Here is a 23,411-nt window from a genome sequence, read left to right on the forward strand (position 1 = left end):
TATCTTTTATGACTTAGCAAAGTGGAAAACATTTTATTATTGTATTATATTTCAACTTTTTTTTTATAAGACTATGGAGAATGTTGAGCGAAGTGCAGAGTACTTAGTATTTCTTGGTTGGTCACACCTGATTGTGAGTCCTAGAACAGTTACTGGGTTTTGTTTTGCTTACATTGAACAACTTATTTAATGTCTTTGACATTTTCTCCTCTGTAAAATAGGGTTAGTAATACTAACTTGCTGAATTGATATGAAGATTATTACGTTTTAAAACATCAACTTTAGTGCTAGATACATATGATAGTCATTCAATATAGGATCACTATTTTTATAATTGGTATATGAACCAGTTGGCCAGAATGCATTTGTGCAGTTAGTCTAAGATACTATTTTACAAGTATATAAGGAGAGTGCAGTGTTTAACACAATTTTGTGGGGTTTTTTGGTCAAATTCCACAAATATAAATTGTGTGCAAGGTTCATTTCTGGTATGGGGAGAGGTAGAAGGTGTGCAAGTTCTAAGATGAAGACTGTATCCCTTTGGGGAAGGGACTTTTGATCTAGCTTGAGACTGGCTTGCTTTCTCCCTTATTTGATCCAAAAGCAGTCCTATGAATAGTAAGAAGTTGTATCTACAGTTTACATCGATGATAAGATGGGCTTGTGGAGGTTAAGTGACTTTGCTAAAATCACATCATGAATAGTACAGGTGAGATTTAGAGCCACAAAACTGAGTTTGTTCACACAGTAAATACAACATTCTAGGTACTCTTCTTAAGTTTAGTACTCCTCCTGGAGACCAGTTTGTGTTCCTTAAACTTTTAACTCCACTCAATCTCTAAACATCTTGTCCACAAGGCAGTGGTATTATGAAATTAGTAGGTCTCTGAAAAGTTGTTTATCAGGTTCTTTTAAAAAGTATGATTTAGAGAATCTGTAGTATTTTAAGGTAAAATGGATATTTATTCTAAATAATAATCTCTAAATTTTTGGTTTAGTGAATGTTATTTTATGAATAGTTTATTTCTTAAAGCATGGAATGCACATAGAGATAGCAAGCAACTGTGATCTTTTAAATAAATAAAGTGGAAGGTTCAGTTTGGGAGAGAGAAATACAGTTGGCAGTTGAAAGTCTTTATGTTTTGCTTAAGACTTAAATATAAATAATTTAAATGATAATTATTTCTTTGGGATGGTATAAAATATATCCCATCTTTTCGCATACATTAGATGTTTTAAAATTAAAGAAAAACCAGTAGTTATATAAATTATTGAAAATAAATATTTTTAAAATTTCTTTGATAGTGTCCTTTCTTCAGTCTATGCTAATATTAAAGAATGTTTATATAGAGAACTGATAATATTTTTGAAAATATAAGGTGATGAGTAATAAATAGTCTTCAATGTGAAGATGAAACTGAGGTAAAAATGTGATCATAGCAAGCATTAGCAAATTGTATTTCTAGACTTCAGGGTCAGGGGCTGATAACAACGTTGACCTATTTTCTCTAACCACAACCTTGGCATACTATATCGCATCAAGTTCTACTTCAGTTTCCTTCTTAAATCTAGCAATGATTCAGTTAATTTTGAGTTTAAATTATGAGATGTGTTTCTGAGTGTGTCACAGTTCTGTCTGTATGGGCTGCAGTGGCTTATTACTCTCCTACCTGCAGTATCTCTGCTTATAATGACTAGGCCTTTGAACTTTCATAAACATTAGGTTTTCTGTCTTCAATTATTTTCCCCTTAAGTTTCTTTTTTAAATAATATATGCATTTTAGTTCAGGAAATTGTACCTAAAGAACAGAAAATGTGATAAAACTCATTGTTAACACATGCTTGTATTATTTCAAAATGTAGGATTAAATCTTATGTTCTGTGATATGAACCGGGACTTTACAAAGCTGAAACTTTGTTTATAAGAAAATAGGAAAATAGCACAGGCTGGGCGTGGTGGCTCATGCCTGTAATCACAGCACTTTGGTAGGCTGAGGTGGACAGATCACTTGAGGCCAGGAGTTCAAGACTGGCCAAGCCAACATGATGAAATCCTGTCTCTACTAAGAGTACAAAAATTAGCCGGGTATGGTGGTGCACACCTGTAGTCCCAGCTACTCGGGAGGCTGAGGCCATGATGATCGCATGAACCCAGGAGGCAGAGGTTGCAGTGAGCCGAGATCATGCCATTGCACTCCAGCCTGGGCAACAGAGCAAGACTCTGTCTCAAAAAAAACAAAAAGAAAGAAAAAGAAAATAGCACAATTTATTCTGTAAATATTAAATTATGGGAAAAGGATAGATCCTTATATAAGCCACATTCATATTCAGTGAATGTTAAAAAGAGACAGATTAGATTGCGATTAAGACTCTGAAGCCAGAATTCTTGGGTTGTAGTCTTGATTCCACAGTTTATCAGCAGCATGACCTTGGAAAAATTATTTCTCTTCACCTGTTAAGAGAATAATAACAGTTAATAATGGCTTTTACTTTATAGGGTTGTTTTAAGGATTAAATGAGTTAATAAATACATAGCAATTAGAGCAGTACGTGACACATTGTAAGTATTTAGTGTTAGCTTATTATTATTATCAAAGTCAGTATTTTATATTTTTATCTTTCTTTTAAAAAATATTTGTTTTTTCTTAAAAAAGGTATTTATTATCTTTGAGAATCGTATGGGCTATGATTTAAAGTTGATGAACTTTGTAATATACGTTTTCTACAAAATTAATAATTGTATAATAAGATGTTTTAAAGATTTTAATATTTCATTTGGAAAAACACTTATGTTCAAGATTGATGTTGTTAATATTTAATTGAATTCATTTTTACTATGCTTAACCTTGATAATTGAAGTCTAGATATATAATGTCAAATAAGATCTGTACGATATATACATACATATTGCTGAGATGATAGTCACAAAAGGCTACATGGTGACCTAGAAAGGATAACTGTTCTAGGATTGAGCTAGTTCAACAAAAGAGATCATCTTGAAATGTGTGACTTCAGTGACTTAGAAAATTTGCATGTATCTTGATAATTTGAAGTTTAGTGATGTGATTACCTGTGTTGATGAATGGGAAGAAGGAGTATGTTGCCTTTACGCATATGGTCTCCTATAGTGTTTCTCGATTTATAGTTTAACAGTGGTCACTGGGATAATCCAACTAATTGTTAATGTTTCGTCTGCATATTTATCAAGTTACTTTTGATTTGTGGCTCATTTTTCCATAAGTACTGTCTAATTGGGGTGAAATGGTCCAGGCTTCTTGGCATTAATAAATTCACACCTATTCTGCAAAAGGAATTGCCCAGAATTAATTGTCACCCTTAAGCTGTTAGCTTAAGCCATTCTCTTTGAAGAATGGAGTGAAAACAAATACTATCTTTTTCTTCTTTATTCTATTATGTTTCAAATGCCATATGACAGCTAGGATAAGAAATCAAAATTACTGAGATAAAGTCATTATTCCTGACCAAAAATTTAATAGGAGGTAGAATCACTCATATTTTGTTAAAGTAATTGTTATAGGTAGTTTCTGGTGCATACATAGTTGTTGGATGGAAAAATAAATATAACAAAAGCATTATTTTGAATGAGGCTTGCTCTTGTTTCTTTGGGCCCCAAAGATTTATTTACTTAAAATAGTTTTTAATTTTTGTGTGTGTGTCTTAAGGCCACAGAAAGCGAGGCTGGTGATATGGACCTGAGTGGGTTGCCAGAAACAGCAGTGGATTCCGAGGACGACGATGATGAAGAAGACATTGAGAGAGCGTCAGATCCTCTGATGAGTAGGGACATTGTGAGAGACTGCCTAGAGAAGGACCCAATTGACCGGACAGATGATGATATTGGTAAGCTTGAACAGGAAAATGAATCTACGAGCAATTAAAAAGATTTAGTGGCAAAATTGTCGATAAAATAGAGCCCAAGACTAGTAGGCTTTAAAAATCATTAATTTATTAATTTCCTTTGTATACACAGTAGTATTTGTTGGACAAAAATTGGAAAAAATCAGGTTTACTCAGTCTTACCTTCAGGAGTCTACAAATAATAATGTGAATGAAACTTCTTAGTAAACCCTTTCCACATAAACCCTTTCTTAAGCTTAGTTTATGACCAAAAAAAAAGTTAAAATGAACCTTTCAAGCAGTATTACTTCTATTAATTTTCTCGTGAGCCCTATTTTTATTAAGCTCATGTTTTCTGTATGTAAACATAAAGGCAGTGGGTAAAATTGTCACAATGATTTGCTTCTACTCTGGTTTTGTGTGAAGACACGAGTGGGTGGAAGGAGACAGCAAAATGTCAGGTTAGTGGCATATAGGCTGTGTGATAGTTGAGACTTTTTTTCTTTCTTTCTTTTGCTGTTTTTGTTCTTTTTTTTTTTTGATTTTTATTTTATGTTCAGGAGTACAAGTGCAGGTCTGTTACATAGGAAAACCTGTGTCATGGGGGTTTGTTGTATAGATTATTTCATCACCCAGGTTTTAAGCCTAGTACCCTGTAGGGACCAGCCCCACAGGGTCGGTGGGTCTCTCCCTGTGTGCGGAGACGAGAGTGTAGAAATAAAGACACAAGACAAAGAGATAAAAGAAAAGGCAGCTGGGCCCGGGGGACCGCTACCACCAAGTCGCGGAAACCAGTAGTGGCCCCGAATGCCAGGCTGCACTGATATTTAATGGATACAAAACAAAGGGGCAGGATAAGGAGTGTGAGCCATCTCCAGTGATAGGTAAGGTCACGTGGGTCATGTGTCAACTGGACAGGGGACCCTTCCCTGCCTGGCAGCCGAGGCAGAGAGAAAGAGGAGACAAAGAGAAAGACAGCTTACGCCATTATTTCTGCATATCAGAGACTTTTAGTACTTTCACTAATTTACTGCTGCTATCTAGAAGGCAGAGCCAGGTGTACAGGATGGAACATGAAGGCAGACTAGGAGCGTGAGCACTGAAGCACAGCATCACAGGGAGACGGTTAGGCCTCCGGATAACTGCGGGCGAGCCTGACAAACGTTAGGCCCTCCACAAGAGATGGAGGAGTAGAGTCTTCTCTAAACTCTCCCGGGGAAAGAGAGACTCCCTTTCCTGGTCTGCTAAGTAGCCGGTGTTTTTCCGTGACACTGAGGCTACCGCTAGACCATGGTCCGCCTGGCAACGGGCATCTTCCCAGACGCTGGCGTTACTGCTAGACCAAGGAGCCCTCTGGTGGCCCTGTCTGGGCATAACAGAAGGCTCGCACTCTTGTCTTCTGGTCACTCCTCACTGTGTCCCCTCAGCTCCTATCCTGGCCTGGTTTTTCCTAGGTTATGATTATAGAGCGAGGATTATTATAATATTGGAATAAAGAGTAAGTACTACTAACTAATGATTAATGATATTTATATATAATCATGTCTATGATCTAGAACTAGTATAACTATTCCTGTTTTATATTTTATTATCCTGGAACAGCTCGTGTCCTCAGTCTCTTGCCTCGGCACCTGGGTGGCTTGCCGCCCACAGTACCCATTGGTAATTTTTCCTGAACTTCCACCTCCTCCCACCCTCTAACCTTCCGAAAGGCCCCAGTGTGTGTTGTTCCCCTCTGTGTGTTCATATGTTCTCATCATTTAGCTCCCACTTACAGGTAAAAACATGGAGTATTTGGTTTTCTGTTCCTCTGTTAGTTTGCTAAGGATAATGGCCTCCAACTCCATCCATGTCCCTGCAAAGGACATGATCTTGTCCTTTTTATGGCTGTATTGTATTCCATGGTGTATATTTACCACATTTTTCTTTATCCAGTCTATCATTGATGGGAATTTAGGTTGATTCCACGTCTTTGCTATTATGAATTGTGCTGCAATGACTTTAAGTGTACCCAGAGGTTAAAAATTTAAGTAGCTTTATATCCACCTTTCCATCATAGCAAGAGTTGGTTGTGTAGTAATTGTTTTGGATTTGAGTATGCCTCCCAGACTCTGGTTTGTTTCTTAGAACACTGGAAATGAGAGCAACTTCCGTTGAGAGTCATCCTTCCACGAGATCCAGGGTCGATAGCCACCCTTGCCTGAGCCTCGCTTATCTGTTGTACCACTCCCCCAACTCTTGGGCCAATACATATTTGAAGAGCAATTAAATGAACCGAATCTGTTGGAATTAGATATAGGATGGTGTGGAGTGGCTTGTTACATGAGTTTGAGTGACACAAACTTATATGAGGAAAAGATTTAACCATTTCAGCTATATACATATTCTAGGAAAGTAAAGGCAAAAAAACCACAAAACCTTAGATTAGACATTCAAAATTTAATTGAAATAATTTATGGGAATTGCTAACTCTTTATAGATGAATATTGTATGATAATTATATTTATTCATTCAGCTAATGTGGGTGAGCACCTTCTATGTACCAAGCAGTTTTCTAGGTCCTGGCAACTCACTCAGTGCTGAACAAGGGCAAAAGTCCTTGTTCTGTTGCAGTCTATTAGGGGAGACACGTGATCAGCAAGTGAACAAGTAAACCCATTGCAGGCAGTGAGTGCAGTGAAGAAGAGTAAAGTAGAGGCTGAGCTGATGGAAGCAGGGGAGTGGCCTGAGTGGAATGGTTCTGTTTCACCCCCTGAAGACTTAGGTTTGTACTTTTCCTGTTTCTGATACCGCATGTTGATCTGATTTACAATTTCTAAAAACAGGCTTCACTCTCCAATTCCCTGTTCACTTTCTTGGGTCTGATACCACATGTTCAGCTGATTTCCAGTGTCCAAAATTGCATTTCATGTTCTCATTCTTTGCCCTTGCCAATTTCTTTCTTTTTAATCCCCTGTTTTAAATAAGTAAATTGGAAGTGTGTTCAGTTTACCATTTCAATTCAGAATCTTTGCTCATAGGTGCTTTAAAAAAAAAAATAGGTGAAACGTTGCCTATGAATAGATTGATATGGAAGTTACCATTTTATAAACTAATATATCTTTTTTGAATCTGTTCATTTTAAAATAGTTGTGGAAGAAAATGCTGATTATTAAAATACATGTCTGTCATTCTTGGAAATTTAAGACTTTCAGTTGATAGCTGACAAGTGCTGTTTCCCAGAATCTCTAGAAAGCAGCAGCCATAGTGATTCCTACAAATAAATAAAAAGCCATCTTTAAAAAAAAAAAAAAGTGCTTGTCAATATAATTGCTACAGGGAGTAGCATTTATTTGAATACCAGTTTACTTGCAAACAGTGACAGTTATGCTTGCAGCTATCAAATATACATTTATTTAAAGCAATAAATCACTAACATTAAATAAGTCCTAAAGGGTGTTGTTTGTTCTATGTAAGACCTTGAAAGATTTTGTATTCTGTTTCCCTGAAAATAAAATATGTGTGAGAACTGTTTAGCTCTTGTTAAATGCAACTCATCCTCCAGGATTTAGTTAAAATAGACACCCTTTATATAAAAAACAAACATCTGTATGATTGATGTTTTCTTTAGATGACTCTTTTCCTACCCAACTTCCTCTTCCCCTTCAAAAAAGGGAGAGATTATGTCCACGTGCATGCACGTGAGTGTATGCATGAGTGTTTAAGGTGAATCAAATGAAATTGCTAATATTTGAACGTATTTTTGCGAGCTGCAGGATGAAAAAAATTCCCTTTGGGTTCTGATAGATTTCTTGGGTATAGTTTTGTTTCAGTACTTTAAAGGAAGGGACTTTATCATATTAATTTTTACCCTGGAACTCATAACCTAGTAGGTACTCCATCATTGAATAGTTGTAAAAAAATTTTTTTGGTTTTGAGAGTTTGACACAGTAAAGTAGAAGACTACTTTGATCTCTTTTAACAAACCCCGGGTTTTTAAAAAAAATTAATAAAACATTTCTTATATAAAATTGTATCAAGCAAACCAGGATAAGCTAATTTTCTGAATTGGCTTCGGCTTCTGGTATCTATAAGTTAATTATTTGGGGTTTTTTTAATGGTACATTGTAAATAAAATGTTTTTAAAGCTTAATATTTTTCCATAAACATTAGATAGGTCATAATAGTGTATCATTCTAATAGGTAAGTGTATAATTCTATAGATTGTTCTAAGAAATACAAAAGAAAATTGTCCTGTTTCTCCCATCCATGGCTTCTTTTCCTTTGTCCTGAGGATTTTCCTAGTATCCATCCCAGGCTCTGAATTCTTGGCTATCCTAAGCCCTTTTAAGTCTGTATGATACCTGTGGCATTGTCAGAGTTTTGAGGCCCCTGTAGCAGGAGTCTCCACTCCTGGGCCACAGACTGGTACTGGTCCCTGAACTGCTAGGAACTAGGCCGCACAGCAGGAGGTGAGCAAAAGGTGAGGGAGCATTACCACCTGAGCTCCACCTCCTGTCAGATCAGTGGCAGCATTAGTTTCATAAGAGTGCAAACCCTACTGTGAACTGCGTATGCAAGGGTTCTAAGTTGTGCACTCCTTATGAGACTCTAATGCTTGATGATCTGAGGCAGAACAGTTTCATCCCAAAACTATCCCCCCGCACCCACCGAGAGTGGAAAAATTATCTTTCATGAAACCTGCCCCTGGTGCCAAAAAGGTTGGAGACTGCTGCCATATATATATATATGATTGGTTATAAAATAGTTCTTTATTTTAAAAAATTGTTCCAATCATCTAGTATAATATAGCATAGAAATTATCTAAAAACCAGTGATACCATTATTGAATCCTTGAAATCTTAAAAAGTCTTAAATGCCATCTGGTTTAGCATTTATGTATTTCTGGTTTTTCAGCTGAGCCTGGATAATTATGTACATCTACTATGTGATCTTTCTGTCTCCTTTATTCTTACAATATATGATGCACAGATATCTTCTATCCTGTGGTTTTTTTTTTAAATGCTAGCCACTAGTATATCACAAGTTAAACTCATGACCCACTAATAGACTAAGAGTCTGCCAAAAAGCAAGCAATATGTCTACACAAAGCACTTTAAAATTATTACAACAAATACTTGTGAAAGTACTTTGTATTTTCTTCCCACTTTTTATTCTCTGATCATGTATGTGGTAATTATTTGACTTCTATTATTGTCTAAACAAATACTAAATTCAAAACATTTCTGATAATTTCTGGCCCACATTTTTCTTAAATCTACGAATCTTTGCTTGTCCAAAGAAATTTAGCAACTATAAGGGGTGGAAAAAAGTAAAATGCATGGTCTATGGGTAATAGTGTCATAGTTTATGGTGAGGGGTGAGGGATGATGGCTAAAGAAAACAGAGGCTAGAAACTGCAGAATTAACTGGGATGTGCTTCAGAGGACCATGACTTGTTCATTTGCCTTTATAATTCAAATCAAAAGGTCAATGCATTGGTAAAACAATGATTCCTGCCTCCCATATATGATAGATGTGGGTCATCTCTTGCAATGGTATTCATAATTGCTTTACTGCTTCTCCAGAAATAAATACATTTTATGGTACAGCACAGACACTCCTACTCATTCCAGAAATAAAAGTTTCATGAAACAGAACGTATTCTTTCTATAACTGATGTGCTTTGATAGTTTAACTTATTTTTTAAAAAATACTGGTAGCAAAAGTAAAGTGATTTCCTGACACATAAATCTGAGGTTGCACAACACTGTCCTATTGGACAGAATCTTTGGGTACACCTGTCATTATCATTTTCCTTATTGCCAGAGCCCCCCTGTGTAATGAAAAGTCTTATGTAGGAGGGATGACTTAGAGTCCAATCAGAACATGCCATTGCCCAACTGGGCTAGAGAAAACCACTCAGTCTGTCCTTCCAGAAATGTTTTATCTGGGAAAATATATTCACAGAATATATCTTTCTGTTGTGCTTTGTTTTAGCAGTTAATAAACTGTATCCAAGAACATAAAATTTGTCACTAAATCTTAACAGATAAATGGAATGTACATAGGTAATGTTTGATTATGTACAAGAAACATCTAGTATAATATTTAGCCAAAAGTTTGAATGATGTCATGACTATTATAATAATGACAATAATAGCAGTTCTCATTTATTGAGTATTTACTCTGTGCCAAGGACTTTTATCATCTTTATTGCATTTTATTCTCACAGCTATCTAGTAAAGCAGATATTGTATTTTTCTTTTGAAGTGAGAAAACTATGACTTAGGGAAATTAATCAACTTGCCCAAAGTAATACAACTAGTAAGCATTTAAATGTCTGATGTACACCCTGTTCTCTTTACCACTCCCTTTAAAGTCCAGCATGACCTTTGGAAGCAGATGGTCTTGAATCATGTCACTGCCACAGTTTTTTTTTTTTAAGAGACAGAGTCTCACTCTTTCACCCATTATGGAGTGCATTGTCACAATCACAGTTCATTTTTATAACCTCAAACTGTTGGGCTCAAGCAATCCTCCCACCTCAGCCTCCTGAGTAGCTGGGACTATAGGCACGCACCACCACACATGGCTAATTTTTTAAATATTTTGTAGAGATAGGGTCTTGCCACATTGCTCAGGCTGATCTTAAACTCCTGGCCTCAAGCAGTCCTCCTGCCTCGGCCTTCCAAAATGTTAGGATTACAGGCATGAGCCCCTGCGCCTGGTCTTGCCATCTCTTAATTATATGATGCTGATGCTGAGCCTTGGTTTCCTCCCTATGAAATGAAAAAGAAAACGCACTTCACAGAGCCATAGTGAGGAGTAAGGAAAGAACTTAGTGTGTAATTAGTAAAGCTACTGAATGATAAGAAAACACAGGATTTTTAAAAATAGAAAACCCAGTACTTGAAGAGACTGTGACATCAACAGCTAGAACCCTACCAAGGTGTAAGCTGTTTCTCCACAGCATTCCCATAGGAAGGAAGAGCAATCAAACTTCCTTTTTTGCCAACTTGTGGGCTAAAAAATGGTATATCAGTTTTCATTTTCATTTATCATATCATGTTAATTTTTTAATTGATCTTTTTTATGGATTTGATCCATGGAAAATATTCCTTAGAATGTTTGAGTTAAATATAGTTATTTCTGCTGACTATTTTAGGCATTCACCTGCCCAAAAGGCACAGGAATGAACCAACTGACTTGTTGGAGAATTCTCAGAGCTACCTTTCATTTTCACTCTTATAATAATAAGCCTTATATCTCATTTACAATAGAAGTTTCCCATTTGAAGTTTAGTAATGTCTTTAGTGGTGTTAGAACTGGAGTTACAATGTAAACTGCTGCCTCTAATTCAACAAGTAAGAGTCATCATTTCCACAGTGACAGAATTCTTTGTGTACCTGCAAGAAATTCAGCTGGTGCTAAAGACACTTGAGATGTATTTTTCAATAAGCAAAATTGTAGGGCATTTAGAAAGAAAGGACCCTAAAACATTCTTTTTGAACACTTGTTTTTAATAAAAGTTGTAGTTTTTACAAAGTATGTCTTTGGCTTTTCAGAACAACTCTTGGAATTTATGCACCAGTTGCCTGCTTTTGCCAATATGACAATGTCAGTGAGGCGAGAACTCTGTGCTGTGATGGTGTTCGCAGTGGTGGAAAGAGCAGGGACCATAGTGTTAAATGATGGTGAAGAGGTGAGTAACTATTCCTACCACTTAAAAAGTTTCTTCTTAAAGATATCTCAATACAGCAATTGAACAAAACCCCAATTCTTACTTTTTCCTTTTTAATACCCAACAACAGTAAGTTTGAATAATTCAAGAATTATGGTACACCTGTTATGTCACTGTATTAGTCCATTTTCACACTGCTGATAAAGAAATACCTGAGACTGGGAAGAAAAAGAGGTTTAATTGAACTTACAGTTCCACGTGGCTCGGGAGGCCTCAGAATCATGGCAGGAGGTGAAAGGCACTTCTTACATGGCAGCGGCAAGAGGAAAAATGAGGAAGATACAAAAGCTGAAACCCCTGATAAAACCATCAGATCTCGTGAGACTTATTCACTACCATGAGAACAGTGTAGGGGAAACCACCCTCATGATTTAAATTATCTGCCACCGGGTCCTTTCCACAAACACATGGGAATTATGGGAGTATAACTCAAGATGAGATTTGGATGGGGACACAGAGCCAAACTGTATGAGTCACTATATTCCAAATTCATTATATTTCCCATTATTTACAGAATTTCATGTGCAAATAGAAAGTTTTTGATATATTAACTTTTCAGTTTTTGCATCTTAAATACTCATAAATTTAATGCCTTTTGTCAGACAAAATGATATTCTCATTGAGGCAGTGATGATCATTTTGTCTACATGAGCTTTGGGGGGACAGAGAAATTTTTTTCCTTGTGTCATTTTAGAGAAGAATATCCAAAGTCAAATTAAAAGGGCATTATGATATACATTCTGTGCTAGGCATATGGAAATATGTAGATATGTGACTGTGTTTTATTCCTTATTCTGTGAACTTGTTAAACAGTAAACTTGAGTTACTTGTTTTATCTCCAAAATGGAAGATCTGCTAATTCATTTTTAGGGACCATACTAGCACTTACAGCTGTATGATCATGATGTTACTTTCTGCTTTGTCTTCATTTTTTTGGATTAGCTGGACTCCTGGTCAGTGATTCTCAATGGATCTGTGGAAGTGACTTATCCAGATGGAAAAGCAGAAATACTGTGTATGGGAAATAGTTTTGGTGTCTCTCCTACCATGGACAAAGAATACATGAAAGGAGTGATGAGAACAAAGGTGGATGACTGCCAGGTATAAAATATATCATTAAAAATATATATTTTATTCTTAATAAAGAACACTTATATGCCATTGTGATGAGATTTTTCTCCCTATATAAATATCTTACAAATAAAGTTGTTTTTTTTTTTTGAGATAGAGTATTGTTCTGTCACCTAGGCTGGAGTGCAGCGGCACGATCTCGGCTCACTGCAACATCTGCCTCCTGAGTTCTGGTGATTCCCCTGTCTCAGCCTCCCAAGTAGCTGGGATTACAGGCACTCGCCACCACACCCACCTAATTTTCGGGTTTTTTGGGGGGGCTTTTTTTTTTTTTTTGAGACAGAGTCTCTGTCTCCCAGGCTGGAGTGCAGTGGCGTGATCTCAGCTAACTGCACCCTCCACCTCCTGAGTTCAAGCGATTCTCCTGCCTCAGTCTCCCGAGCAGTTGGGACTACAGGCGTGCACCACCACGCCCACCTAATTTTTGTATTTGTAGTAGAGATGGGGTTTCACCATATTGGCCATGCTGGTCTCGAACTCCTGACCTCGTGATCCACCTGCCTCAGCCTCCCAAAGTGCTGGGATTACAGGTGTGAGCCACTGCACCTGGCCTTTTTGTATTTTTAGCAGAGACGAGGTCTTGCCGTGTTGGCCAGGCTGGTCTCAAACTCCTGACCTCAAGTGATCCCCCCACCTCAGCCTCCCAAAGTGCTGGGATTACAGGCGTGAGCCACCATGCCTGGCACCAATAAGATTTTAATGTGGAACTGTTACTTTTAGTCTTATAACACCCAGAAAAGTAAAAATTAATCTCCATTTTACTTGAACTGCACATAACTATGTGTTCGACTAAAAAAAAAGTGTTATGTAAGGATGGTATTTTTAAATTGCCATCAGTAATTAATAATCTCATCAAAATATGGAAGTGAAATGCACATTAATAAAAGTGATATGAAATAGTTATGCAGTGTTTTTATTTAAATACATGTAAGAAATTGATTTTAGAAGAGTCATGGAAATTAATCATAGTGTGAATCAGTAGAATGACTTGCTAGTTAAATAATAGCTAATAAAAAGAAAATACTTGATATCAAAAGAGAAATAGTATCAGTATTGATATTTTATTAATATTCATTATTTAAAAGCATCTAATAATTGACTAGAGAAAATACTAAGGCCAAATATGAAACTAGATTGATTTAACTGGCAACCACTATATTACAGAGAAATACATTTAAGATACTTTTGATATTATTAGGTGTTTATAATTTATGACGTCTTCTAAAAGAATTTGTCTCTGAAACAAAATTAAATGTAAACAACCAAATGATGTGACTTAAACTAATTGTCATTTGTATTTATTAGTCTGCAGTTTGAAAAACATCTGAATATAGTTTATTTTAAAATAACATAATTGAATTTTTACAGTGTCCGGTCAATGTAAAATGGTATCACTCATTTAAATATTCATTTTAAGCATTTTACTTACTAAAAAGAAAAATGACCATGCCTACACATAAAATTATCTATAGAATCTAAATAATTCCACCAGCTAATTCCGTCCATGAGCACCATAGAGGAGAAAAAATATAAGGCTATGAATTCAGTGTTTTAAATATGTAATGCCAGAAACGCATTCTAAATATATTTACTTCCCAATTATTTTGTATAATAGAGGAAAACAAAATGATATAAGAGAGGGAAACAAAATGGTTAATTCTCAGTTACATGGTATAATAGAGGAAAACAAATGGTAAATATTGAAGTCTTTATTTAGTGGGAATGGGCATTTAAAGGGAATTATATATGCTGTTTCAGCTCTGTAATTGTACTCTTAAAAAAAAAAAAACTAAACTAAACTGAGTCAAAGCAAGCTAGCAAATTGTTAAAGCCTTTTCCTGTCTCCTGTTTTCTCAGTTCTTCCCTGACCCCTTCTACATAGTGGTATTACAATAGTGTTTGAGTTAGAGTGTGTGTCCTTAACGAGCAAGTAAAAGTTTGGTTTTTTTTGAGAATTCAGCCATTGCATTAATACCCCTTAATTAGCCAAACCCTTTTGTTAGAAATTTTGTAAGTATGAGACTGAAATGATATGTAGCATAGAAATGTTTCAGGATAATTGATTGAAATGTTATATGACTGAATATTACAGAGTGCTTAAGTCATGTCAAATGCACCAGGTAACATTATTTATCTGGGAGTTCTGGAAAAGGAAGAGGAAGTAGGGGTTATGTTAGGGAAGAGAATCTAATTTATTTACAAAGTGAGGGATTAGTGGGAAACCCAGATAGTCAACAGGGAAGAGTCCAATTCAAAAGAAAACTCTGATTAAGATATATAGACTCCTATAGCTCCTAGTATGAAGTTAATTATGAAGAGGGTCAAGGGTGAGGTACCTGCTAAAGAAAGTCCCTATCTTCCTTTCTGCTACACTCCACACCACTGTAAAAGGAATACGTTAAATCAGGGATTTCATTCTTGTACTTCCATTGACTCATCTGCTTAGGCCTAGCATTTTATCCCTAAGGAATTCCTTAAACAGGGATGGAGAATGAATTTTGGCATTTTAATGTAAGTACTTGCTTGGGATACCATTTTAAGGTATTTCTATTAAAATGTTATTTATCTGTCAGAAAATACAAATGTTAGCTCATCTCCTTGTTGGGAGAAGTAAAGGAAACAGTGAGAACCATATTTTTATTCATGCATAAAATAGCCTCCATGAGTTTCTGTCATTTTACTGACCATATTGTAGGGAAGCAAGTTATTGAGTGAAATGAACAAAAATGATGCTATCTTTACCAAGAAAAAACAACTTTGCATAGGCTTTGCCATCATTGTCTTATATTTCAGGGAGTTCCAAAATGAATATTGGTTTCTGTAGTAAGATGGTTGAGCTCATGTTAAGCCTAAGAACACAATGATGAATGGATTAAATTTAAGATTTATTTGTTTGGATCCCATGATATGGTCAAGCCCTTGTTTTGCTCTGGGTCCCTTCTTTATATTCTCTTCCAGTTCTCCCACTTCAGTGTCTATTCTTACTCCCTGTCTGGTGTGAAAGGACAAAGTTCAGAGCTTGATATACACACCCTATGGTACCAGGCAATTGGTAATGGTTTTCCATTACCCACATGTACCTCTTTCTTTTCTTTTTCCCTTCTCTTGTTGCCCTTTCTTTATTTCCTCTTTTACCCTCTTACTCCCTTTATTCTTTTCCCTTTTTTTCTTCTCCACTGCCTGTGTCTTAGGCCTGTCATTGACACCCAGACATTGCTTAGCCCTGCCCTCTACCCTTCAAGTGGGGAATGAACACTTGGATACCTATGTGAACAATTAGGTATGAATTTCCCTCACAGACTGCAAAGTGCCAATTTAAATAGATCTAACCTGTTAAAGCAAATCTATGTTAGACTCACCTCTTCCTGGAATCATAGGCTCTCATAGCACTTAGAATGTAAGAAACAGTTTTGAATGAGAATACAGTTTGCTGTGGATAAATTGAAAATTGATTACACTATATGTGGATTGAATTTTAATTTTATTTCCTTCATCATCTGTAATGTTTTACTTAAATACAAATTATAATGTCATGCCCAAAGGAAAATAATCCTATAATATAAACTGTCATTGACTTTTATAAGTGAATTCTTACTTGAATTTTTATTTCATACCAGGATACTGAGATCATATAGTACTTTCATGGGCTTACAGAAATCTGAAACCCATGAGATTTACAGAAACCTGAAACCTCAGTAAAGCAATTCAGAGATTTTCTGAACAGGTACGGTGGCTCATGCCTGTAATCCCAGCACTTTGGGAGGCCAAAGCAGGCGGATCATGAGGTCAGGAGTTCGAGACCAGCCTGGTGAAATCCCGTCTGTACTAAAAATACAAAAAAATTACCTGGGCATGGTGGTGCGCACCTGTATAATCCCAGCTACTTGGGAGGCTGAGGCAGGAGAATCACTTGAACCCAGGAGGTGGAGGTTGCAGTGAGCTGAGATCGCGCCACCGCACTCCAGCCTGGGTGATAGAGTGAGATTCTCTCAAAAAAAAAAAAAAAAAACTCAAAGATTTTCAACTGACTTCATCATATTAGTTAAAATTAAATGTTACCTGTGGATTTCATATTAGATCTATAAATTTGTTATAGCAAAAATAAGTTGCTTATTTTAAAAAAGATAAATATTTTCAAGTAAAATGTATTCCTTTTAAGGTACCAGTTCTATATGACCATATTAGAAATTCAGTTTGGGATTTTTTTTTTTTTCCTTTTTGGATGGTGTTTCAGCTTGCTATAGAATAAATGCCAAAATGTCTGTCTAGACACTAAGAATTTCAAATCAAATGTATTCTAATTTAAAAAAGTCTGTAGTCAAGATTAATTTTAGTACATTTCTCTTCATAAAGCATTTTTCCCTTATATCTACTTATTCAGTTGAATTCAGGGATGTATTTCTTTTTTAGAAGATAAATGAGAAAATGAGTATTTAATTATGTTCTCTCAAACTGAGCACAAGAAAGAACACCTAGAATTGGGTGTTCCCTAGAATGGGAATAAAACTATTCTAAATCTCTTACATGTATTTGGGAATAATTTTGCTGCTGTGTACAAAGAAATAAAATATTTTTTAGATAAGAAACTAAGGATCATGTATTTTGAAACATTACACACCTGTGGTCAGTGTTAAGGACATTGCTTAGAAATAATGGTAACAGTTTATTTATAAAATTAGTCTGATACTATGAGCAATATTTTTAAAAATGTAATATCAGAGCTCTAAAGGTATTTTTAATATAATTAAAGTATGCATAATTACTAGTACAAAAAAAGCCTATATCTTTTGATTTGTAACTTTTTGCTTCAAAATGCTTATTAGAAAAACTAGTGAGATTAGCCAACTCTGGGAGAAACATGATACTGCAATATGCTGTTCCTCTTATGAACTGCTGCTTCTACTTAAAATCTATTGATTATGCAGAAAGCATGAAAAATATAGAAAGATACTAAAACGAAAGTTGCTCATAATTTGCATTGCTCAGAAATAATATTAACAGTTTATTTCCCTCCAAGATTTTGATGCGCATGTATCATTTATTTTAAAATGGCCAGCATGTAGTTATGAGGCATCGGGCTGTTTACTCATCTGTGCAATGGGGATAATAGCACCTTCCTCATGGTTTCATTAGGGGGATGAATTGAAAAAGTTCCATAAGGCTGCCACAGTGTGATGGTGATGGTGGTGATGATGATGGTGTTGTCATTATGATTATCGTAAAACATTAATATGAGCAATATAAAAAGAATAATGTATTATCAGAGCTCTAAATGCCCTATGAAATCATGATTTCAGGTGGTTGCATCATATTTTATCTTATTCACAATATAATTTAACCACCTCATTTTTCATCTTCTTCACATTAAGGAAAAAAAGAAATACCATGCTTCTTTCCATTTCCAAATGATCTCTTGTCTCCTCACTGACCTCTAGTTAATTTCTATAATAAGTGATTTCTATCATTCATTCTTAACTTTCTTTAAAACTTCTAAGAAATGTAATTTCTTAAGTGGTTTGCCCTAAGCTCTGAAATTTTTTATATTTGGGGTCAGGGAGAGTAATGACTTCATATGCAGATTTTTAACTTTTTCTTTAACAGCAAGGATTACCCTTAATACCAGTTATAAGGATAATGTTTTGAGCTATAACATATATGTGGTTTGTGTTTTGACCTTCTTTGAACAAGCTTTCTAAAATGGTGTTTCATCAATATAATTAGCAAATTAATATATCTACTCCATATGTATCTTTGAGTGTCTGTATCTTTCATTAAAATCATTCTTATTCAAAAATTGTTGCTTTTTCAAATTCTTTTAATTCACTAAATGATAACTAAGTTTTTACATCTATTCTCCTACAATTCCACTCCCCCCACTGCAGTGTTTTTTAATTGTGAAAGAAGCATGAAAAAGCTATCTTCTAATTTTGTCTTTTGATTTTTAAAATTGTTAGGATTTTGAATGTAAAATACATATAAGTATTCTAAAAATGAAACTTTTCTTGACCAAGGAAGACATACATTAAAAGTAGAGAAGTCTGATTAAGGTTCGTTACAGCATTAATTTAGAAAGTATGGGAAAGACAGGGAAAAATGTCAGTTTTAAATAATTAAAACACTAAATTATTAGTACTGCTAGGTCTTTTGCAAGCACTTTATCATTAACATGTGACTTATGTTTTATTCCAGTTTGTCTGCATAGCCCAGCAAGATTACTGCCGTATTCTCAACCAAGTAGAAAAGAACATGCAAAAAGTTGAAGAGGAAGGAGAGATTGTTATGGTGAAAGAACACCGAGAACTTGATCGAACTGGAACAAGAAAGGGGCACATTGTCATCAAGGTAGGACACAGGACCACTCCTCCTTCCCAAGGAAAGGAATTTTTTTGGTAGTACTGGTTGTGGCAATTTAGGATTTTTTTCATTTTTAAGCCTATCTCTTAAAGGTTATCAGTTGTGCAAAATCTTTATGTATGATCTCCTGATGAATAGCAGTTTCATTAATTCTTAACTGTGTTACTACCCAATTCATTTTGTGTTGAATGTTTGAAATCCCAGTACCATATAAATGTCATATACATCCATCTATCTATCTATCTATCTGTCTATCTATCTATAGTAATTAAACCTTTTCTTTGTTACAGGGTACCTCAGAAAGGTTAACAATGCATTTGGTGGAAGAGCATTCAGTAGTAGATCCAACATTCATAGAAGACTTTCTGTTGACCTATAGGACTTTTCTTTCTAGCCCAATGGAAGTGGGCAAAAAGTTATTGGAGTGGTTTAATGACCCGAGCCTCAGGGATAAGGTTGGAAATATATTCTATTTTGGCTTTTAAATATGAAATGTAAACCTAAAGATACTTTAATGTATATATTTGTCACAGCAATTATGTCCAGATTAATGTAATGAAATAGGAGAATGTACTTCTTAAGCAAAAACAAAAAAAACAAAAAGGTGATACAAAATATTAGTTCAGCCTTAGAAATATGAACAAAATATTAGTTCAGCCTTCTTTAAACACAGAAGCCAATAAATTGGCCACCAAATGTTTAAACATTTTTTAAGTTCTGTTGGGAGTGGGTTAAAACATAATAAAACATCTGGATTCCATAGGAATCTACATTTTCTAGTTTGGTAGTAAGTGTACACCAGATAAAAGTTACAATTTTTAAATTGGCACCAGAGCAGCATTTCATGACAGTCATCACTCTCTGTAGGCCCCAGGATTATAATTCTAAGGAGACCATCTAGAGCTCTTGAGAGCTCTAAGGCCAGATTGGATGATAAACTACATTGTCTTATCTCCTTTCTTTTATATTCTGCACCCTTACAGAGCTTTCTAGGCTTAATAGTGTTGATTCTCTTTGTCCAGTCTGTTCTTCTACCTTGACTTTCTAGTTTCTGTCTTTCGTATTAGCTGATTTTTGTTTTATTACACCTTTGCTTTTATTTTGATCTGTTTCAAATGCATTTTGAAAGTTAGACAAGTTTTAAGTTAAATACCCTCACAGACTCAGAACCTTTCCTGGCAAAGCAACATGAAGTCTATATTCAAAGTAAAAATACTCATTTTCAGAAGGGCATCCTCATTGAAGATTTTATTATTGTTAATTTATTTTCCTGTTTATTATTATTAGGTAAATTGTTTGAAAGTTGGATATCTTTTCTGGAATGACTTTAATCACATTTTTGGCACTAAAAAGGAAACTTATTGAAAATAATTGACTTTTCAGGTTACACGGGTAGTATTATTGTGGGTAAATAATCACTTCAATGACTTTGAAGGAGATCCTGCAATGACTCGATTTTTAGAAGAATTTGAAAACAATCTGGAAAGAGAGGTAATATTTGTGTTTTTTTAAAGATCAGCTTAAAGTTCATTTTATTCAGCCTGTTTTTGAGTTGACACTACTGTTTCTGAACTCTTACAGAAAATGGGTGGACACCTAAGGCTGTTGAACATCGCATGTGCTGCTAAAGCAAAAAGAAGATTGATGACGTTAACAAAACCATCCCGAGAAGCTCCTTTGCCTTTTATCTTACTTGGAGGCTCTGAGAAGGGATTTGGAATCTTTGTTGACAGTGTAGATTCAGGTAGCAAAGCAACTGAAGCAGGCTTGAAACGGGGGGATCAGGTATGCTATTTCTAAACTCAGATTTAAGGGTGAATTTTGGTGTCTGGTTTTGTTTTTTTTTTGCAGTCAATTTTGATACATTTTATAATTTCATTTTTAGATATTAGAAGTAAATGGCCAAAACTTTGAAAACATTCAGCTGTCAAAAGCCATGGAAATTCTTAGAAATAACACACATTTATCTATCACTGTGAAAACCAATTTATTTGGTAAGTATTTTGCATACTTTTCATTTTTCTCCTTTTGGCCTTTTTAATATTCCAAACATCATAAGAAAGCATATATGGTAAAAGCATAGATTAGATCTAAATAAAAAGCTACTGACTTAACCATAAAAAATATTTTTAATCTGTCTTTATTGATAACTGAAATCTTTTATTGATAAATACTAAAATACCCATAAAGAGTATACTACTCTTTTTAAACTTGTTTCGATAGAGTAACATACCAAGCAGATTTGGCATGATTCGTTTATTGTGTGGTATTGTTTTTCTGCAGGTTTGCAGTTTTGATAACTGAAGTCTATACTTCTCATATATTTCCAAGTTCCACAATTGCTTTAGAATTGTTCAGATATCTTATAATTGCCATTATGTGGTGTTTCTGTTTTCATTTATTTTAGTATTTAAAGAACTTCTAACAAGATTGTCAGAAGAGAAAAGAAATGGTGCCCCCCACCTTCCTAAAATTGGTGACATCAAAAAGGCCAGTCGCTACTCCATTCCAGATCTTGCTGTAGATGTAGAACAGGTGATAGGACTTGAAAAAGTGAACAAAAAAAGTAAAGCCAACACTGTTGGAGGAAGGAACAAGCTGAAAAAGATACTCGACAAGACTCGGATCAGTATCTTGCCACAGAAACCATACAAGTAAGCATCTGCATACGTTTTCTGTGCATTATTTTATTTTGTTAAAATGATATGCAAAGGTAGTGATGTAATTAACGTTTGCATGAGTCTGAAAACTGTTCTAGGTTTTTGTGACTGAGCTATTTTGGAAGCAGTATTAAACAATCAAATTTGTTTTAATCTCGTTTTTGCCACTTTTTTGGCTATTCCCAATCTTCTTTAAAGATAGTTTAGCATTTCCTCATTTGAACTATTTTTTGGGGGTTTGGACTTTTTATTTTATTTTTTAATTTTTATTTATTTATTTATTTATTTAAAGAAAGAGTCTCACTCTTATTGCCCAGGCTGGAGTGCGGTGGCACGATCTCGGCTCACTGCAACCTCTGCCGCCCAGATTCAAGTGATACTCTTGCTTCAGTCTCCCGAGTAGCTGGGATTACAGGTGCCTGCCACCGCGCCCGGCTAATTTTTGTATTTTTAGTAGAGACAGGGTTTCACCATCTTGGCCAGGCTGGTCTTGAACTCCTGACCTCGTTATCCACCCGCCTCGGCCTCCCAAAGTGCTGGGATTACAGGTGTGAGCCACTGCGCCCAGCCGCAGGTTTGAACTTTTTAAAAGTGTGTGTTTGCCTCCTGTCTCCTCCATCATGATTTAGAGTTGCTTTTTCTACCGTATTTTGTTTCTGGGTATCTTCTTTACCAACAGCATCTGCTCTTTACCAATCAAGTCATTGCTTTATCCAGTTGCCACTATTCATCCCTATCATTCTCTATTTTCCCCTCTTTCTTGTATTTTCAGTTATTTAATTACTGTCAAGGCATCAACAACCAAGCACAGAACTTTCATTTTTCCTAGTCAGCTTAGTAGTCAGAATATCAGGTGTATTCTTGAATTTCTTCTTGGTTATTTATTTATGCCAGGAGCTCAGCCAGGCTAGACAAAATTGCAGGTATTTCTGATGCTTTTTAAGCTTGCTTGTTTGCTTGCTTATTTCTTCATTTTAGTTCCTTCTTGAGTCTAGGGATGTTTTATAAAACTTGATTACTGTCAACCATTTCTCACTGTGCCACATTTAGTTATATAGTCCCCAAACTACAGTGTTAGATAATAACTTTAAAACATATAATTTCTTTCTTTGATAATTTAATGGGTCTAAAGACATGCAGTAGATATGCAGGACTATATCAAACACTTCTTTTTCTTTTTTAAAAAAATTCCGTTTCAGATCTTTTTTAAGAAAACTCCATTTCAGATAAAATTTTCATCCACAGATTAGAGAAATGTGATTTAAAATATACTATTGATTGGTTGAGTTGTCCCAATGAAACTATAGAGTAATGATTGGTGGTTTTGTATCAGCTGAAGAAGTCTTCTATAGCAGAGTCCTAAGGATAAGCAGTGAGTAGTATTTATAGGCTCAAGAGGGTATTTATATTGAGTAAGTTTCTAAGAGACAATGGATTAGGGCACCTGGCATTTACAGAAAATAAGAATCAATTTTTAAAATAACCCTTGTTGATGAAAAGCTTATTTTTAAATGGATGAAAAAATAAATTACCTAAATGCAGATTTTTAAAATTAATTAATTTTTTTGAGACAGAGTCTCACTCTGTCAGTCAGGCTGGAGTGAAATTGCTGTGATGTGCTCACTGCAACCTCCACCTCCTGAGCTCAAGCAATTCTCATTCGTTAGCCTCCTGAGTAGCTGGGA

At 35.3% G+C, this 23,411-nt stretch overlaps 1 protein-coding gene across 35 annotated transcripts in view; it reads left to right on the top strand.

The window, feature by feature from the left end:
* RAPGEF2 (Rap guanine nucleotide exchange factor 2) overlaps positions 1-23,411 on the top strand; it is a 257,227-nt gene that overhangs the window by 208,040 nt on the left and 25,776 nt on the right. For all 35 annotated transcript variants that reach the window (XM_024246099.3, XM_024246100.3, XM_063723706.1 and 32 more), the window contains 9 exons: positions 3,684-3,861; positions 11,406-11,542; positions 12,524-12,682; positions 18,902-19,054; positions 19,357-19,521; positions 20,450-20,557; positions 20,648-20,851; positions 20,952-21,060; positions 21,474-21,720. In XM_024246099.3, the coding sequence (XP_024101867.1) occupies positions 3,684-3,861; positions 11,406-11,542; positions 12,524-12,682; positions 18,902-19,054; positions 19,357-19,521; positions 20,450-20,557; positions 20,648-20,851; positions 20,952-21,060; positions 21,474-21,720 (1,460 nt within the window). The remainder of the gene's footprint in view (positions 1-3,683; positions 3,862-11,405; positions 11,543-12,523; positions 12,683-18,901; positions 19,055-19,356; positions 19,522-20,449; positions 20,558-20,647; positions 20,852-20,951; positions 21,061-21,473; positions 21,721-23,411) is intronic.

This window comes from Pongo abelii, chromosome 3, assembly GCF_028885655.2.
Source record: "Pongo abelii isolate AG06213 chromosome 3, NHGRI_mPonAbe1-v2.0_pri, whole genome shotgun sequence".
In the NCBI taxonomy this organism is placed as follows: Eukaryota; Metazoa; Chordata; class Mammalia; order Primates; family Hominidae; genus Pongo; species Pongo abelii.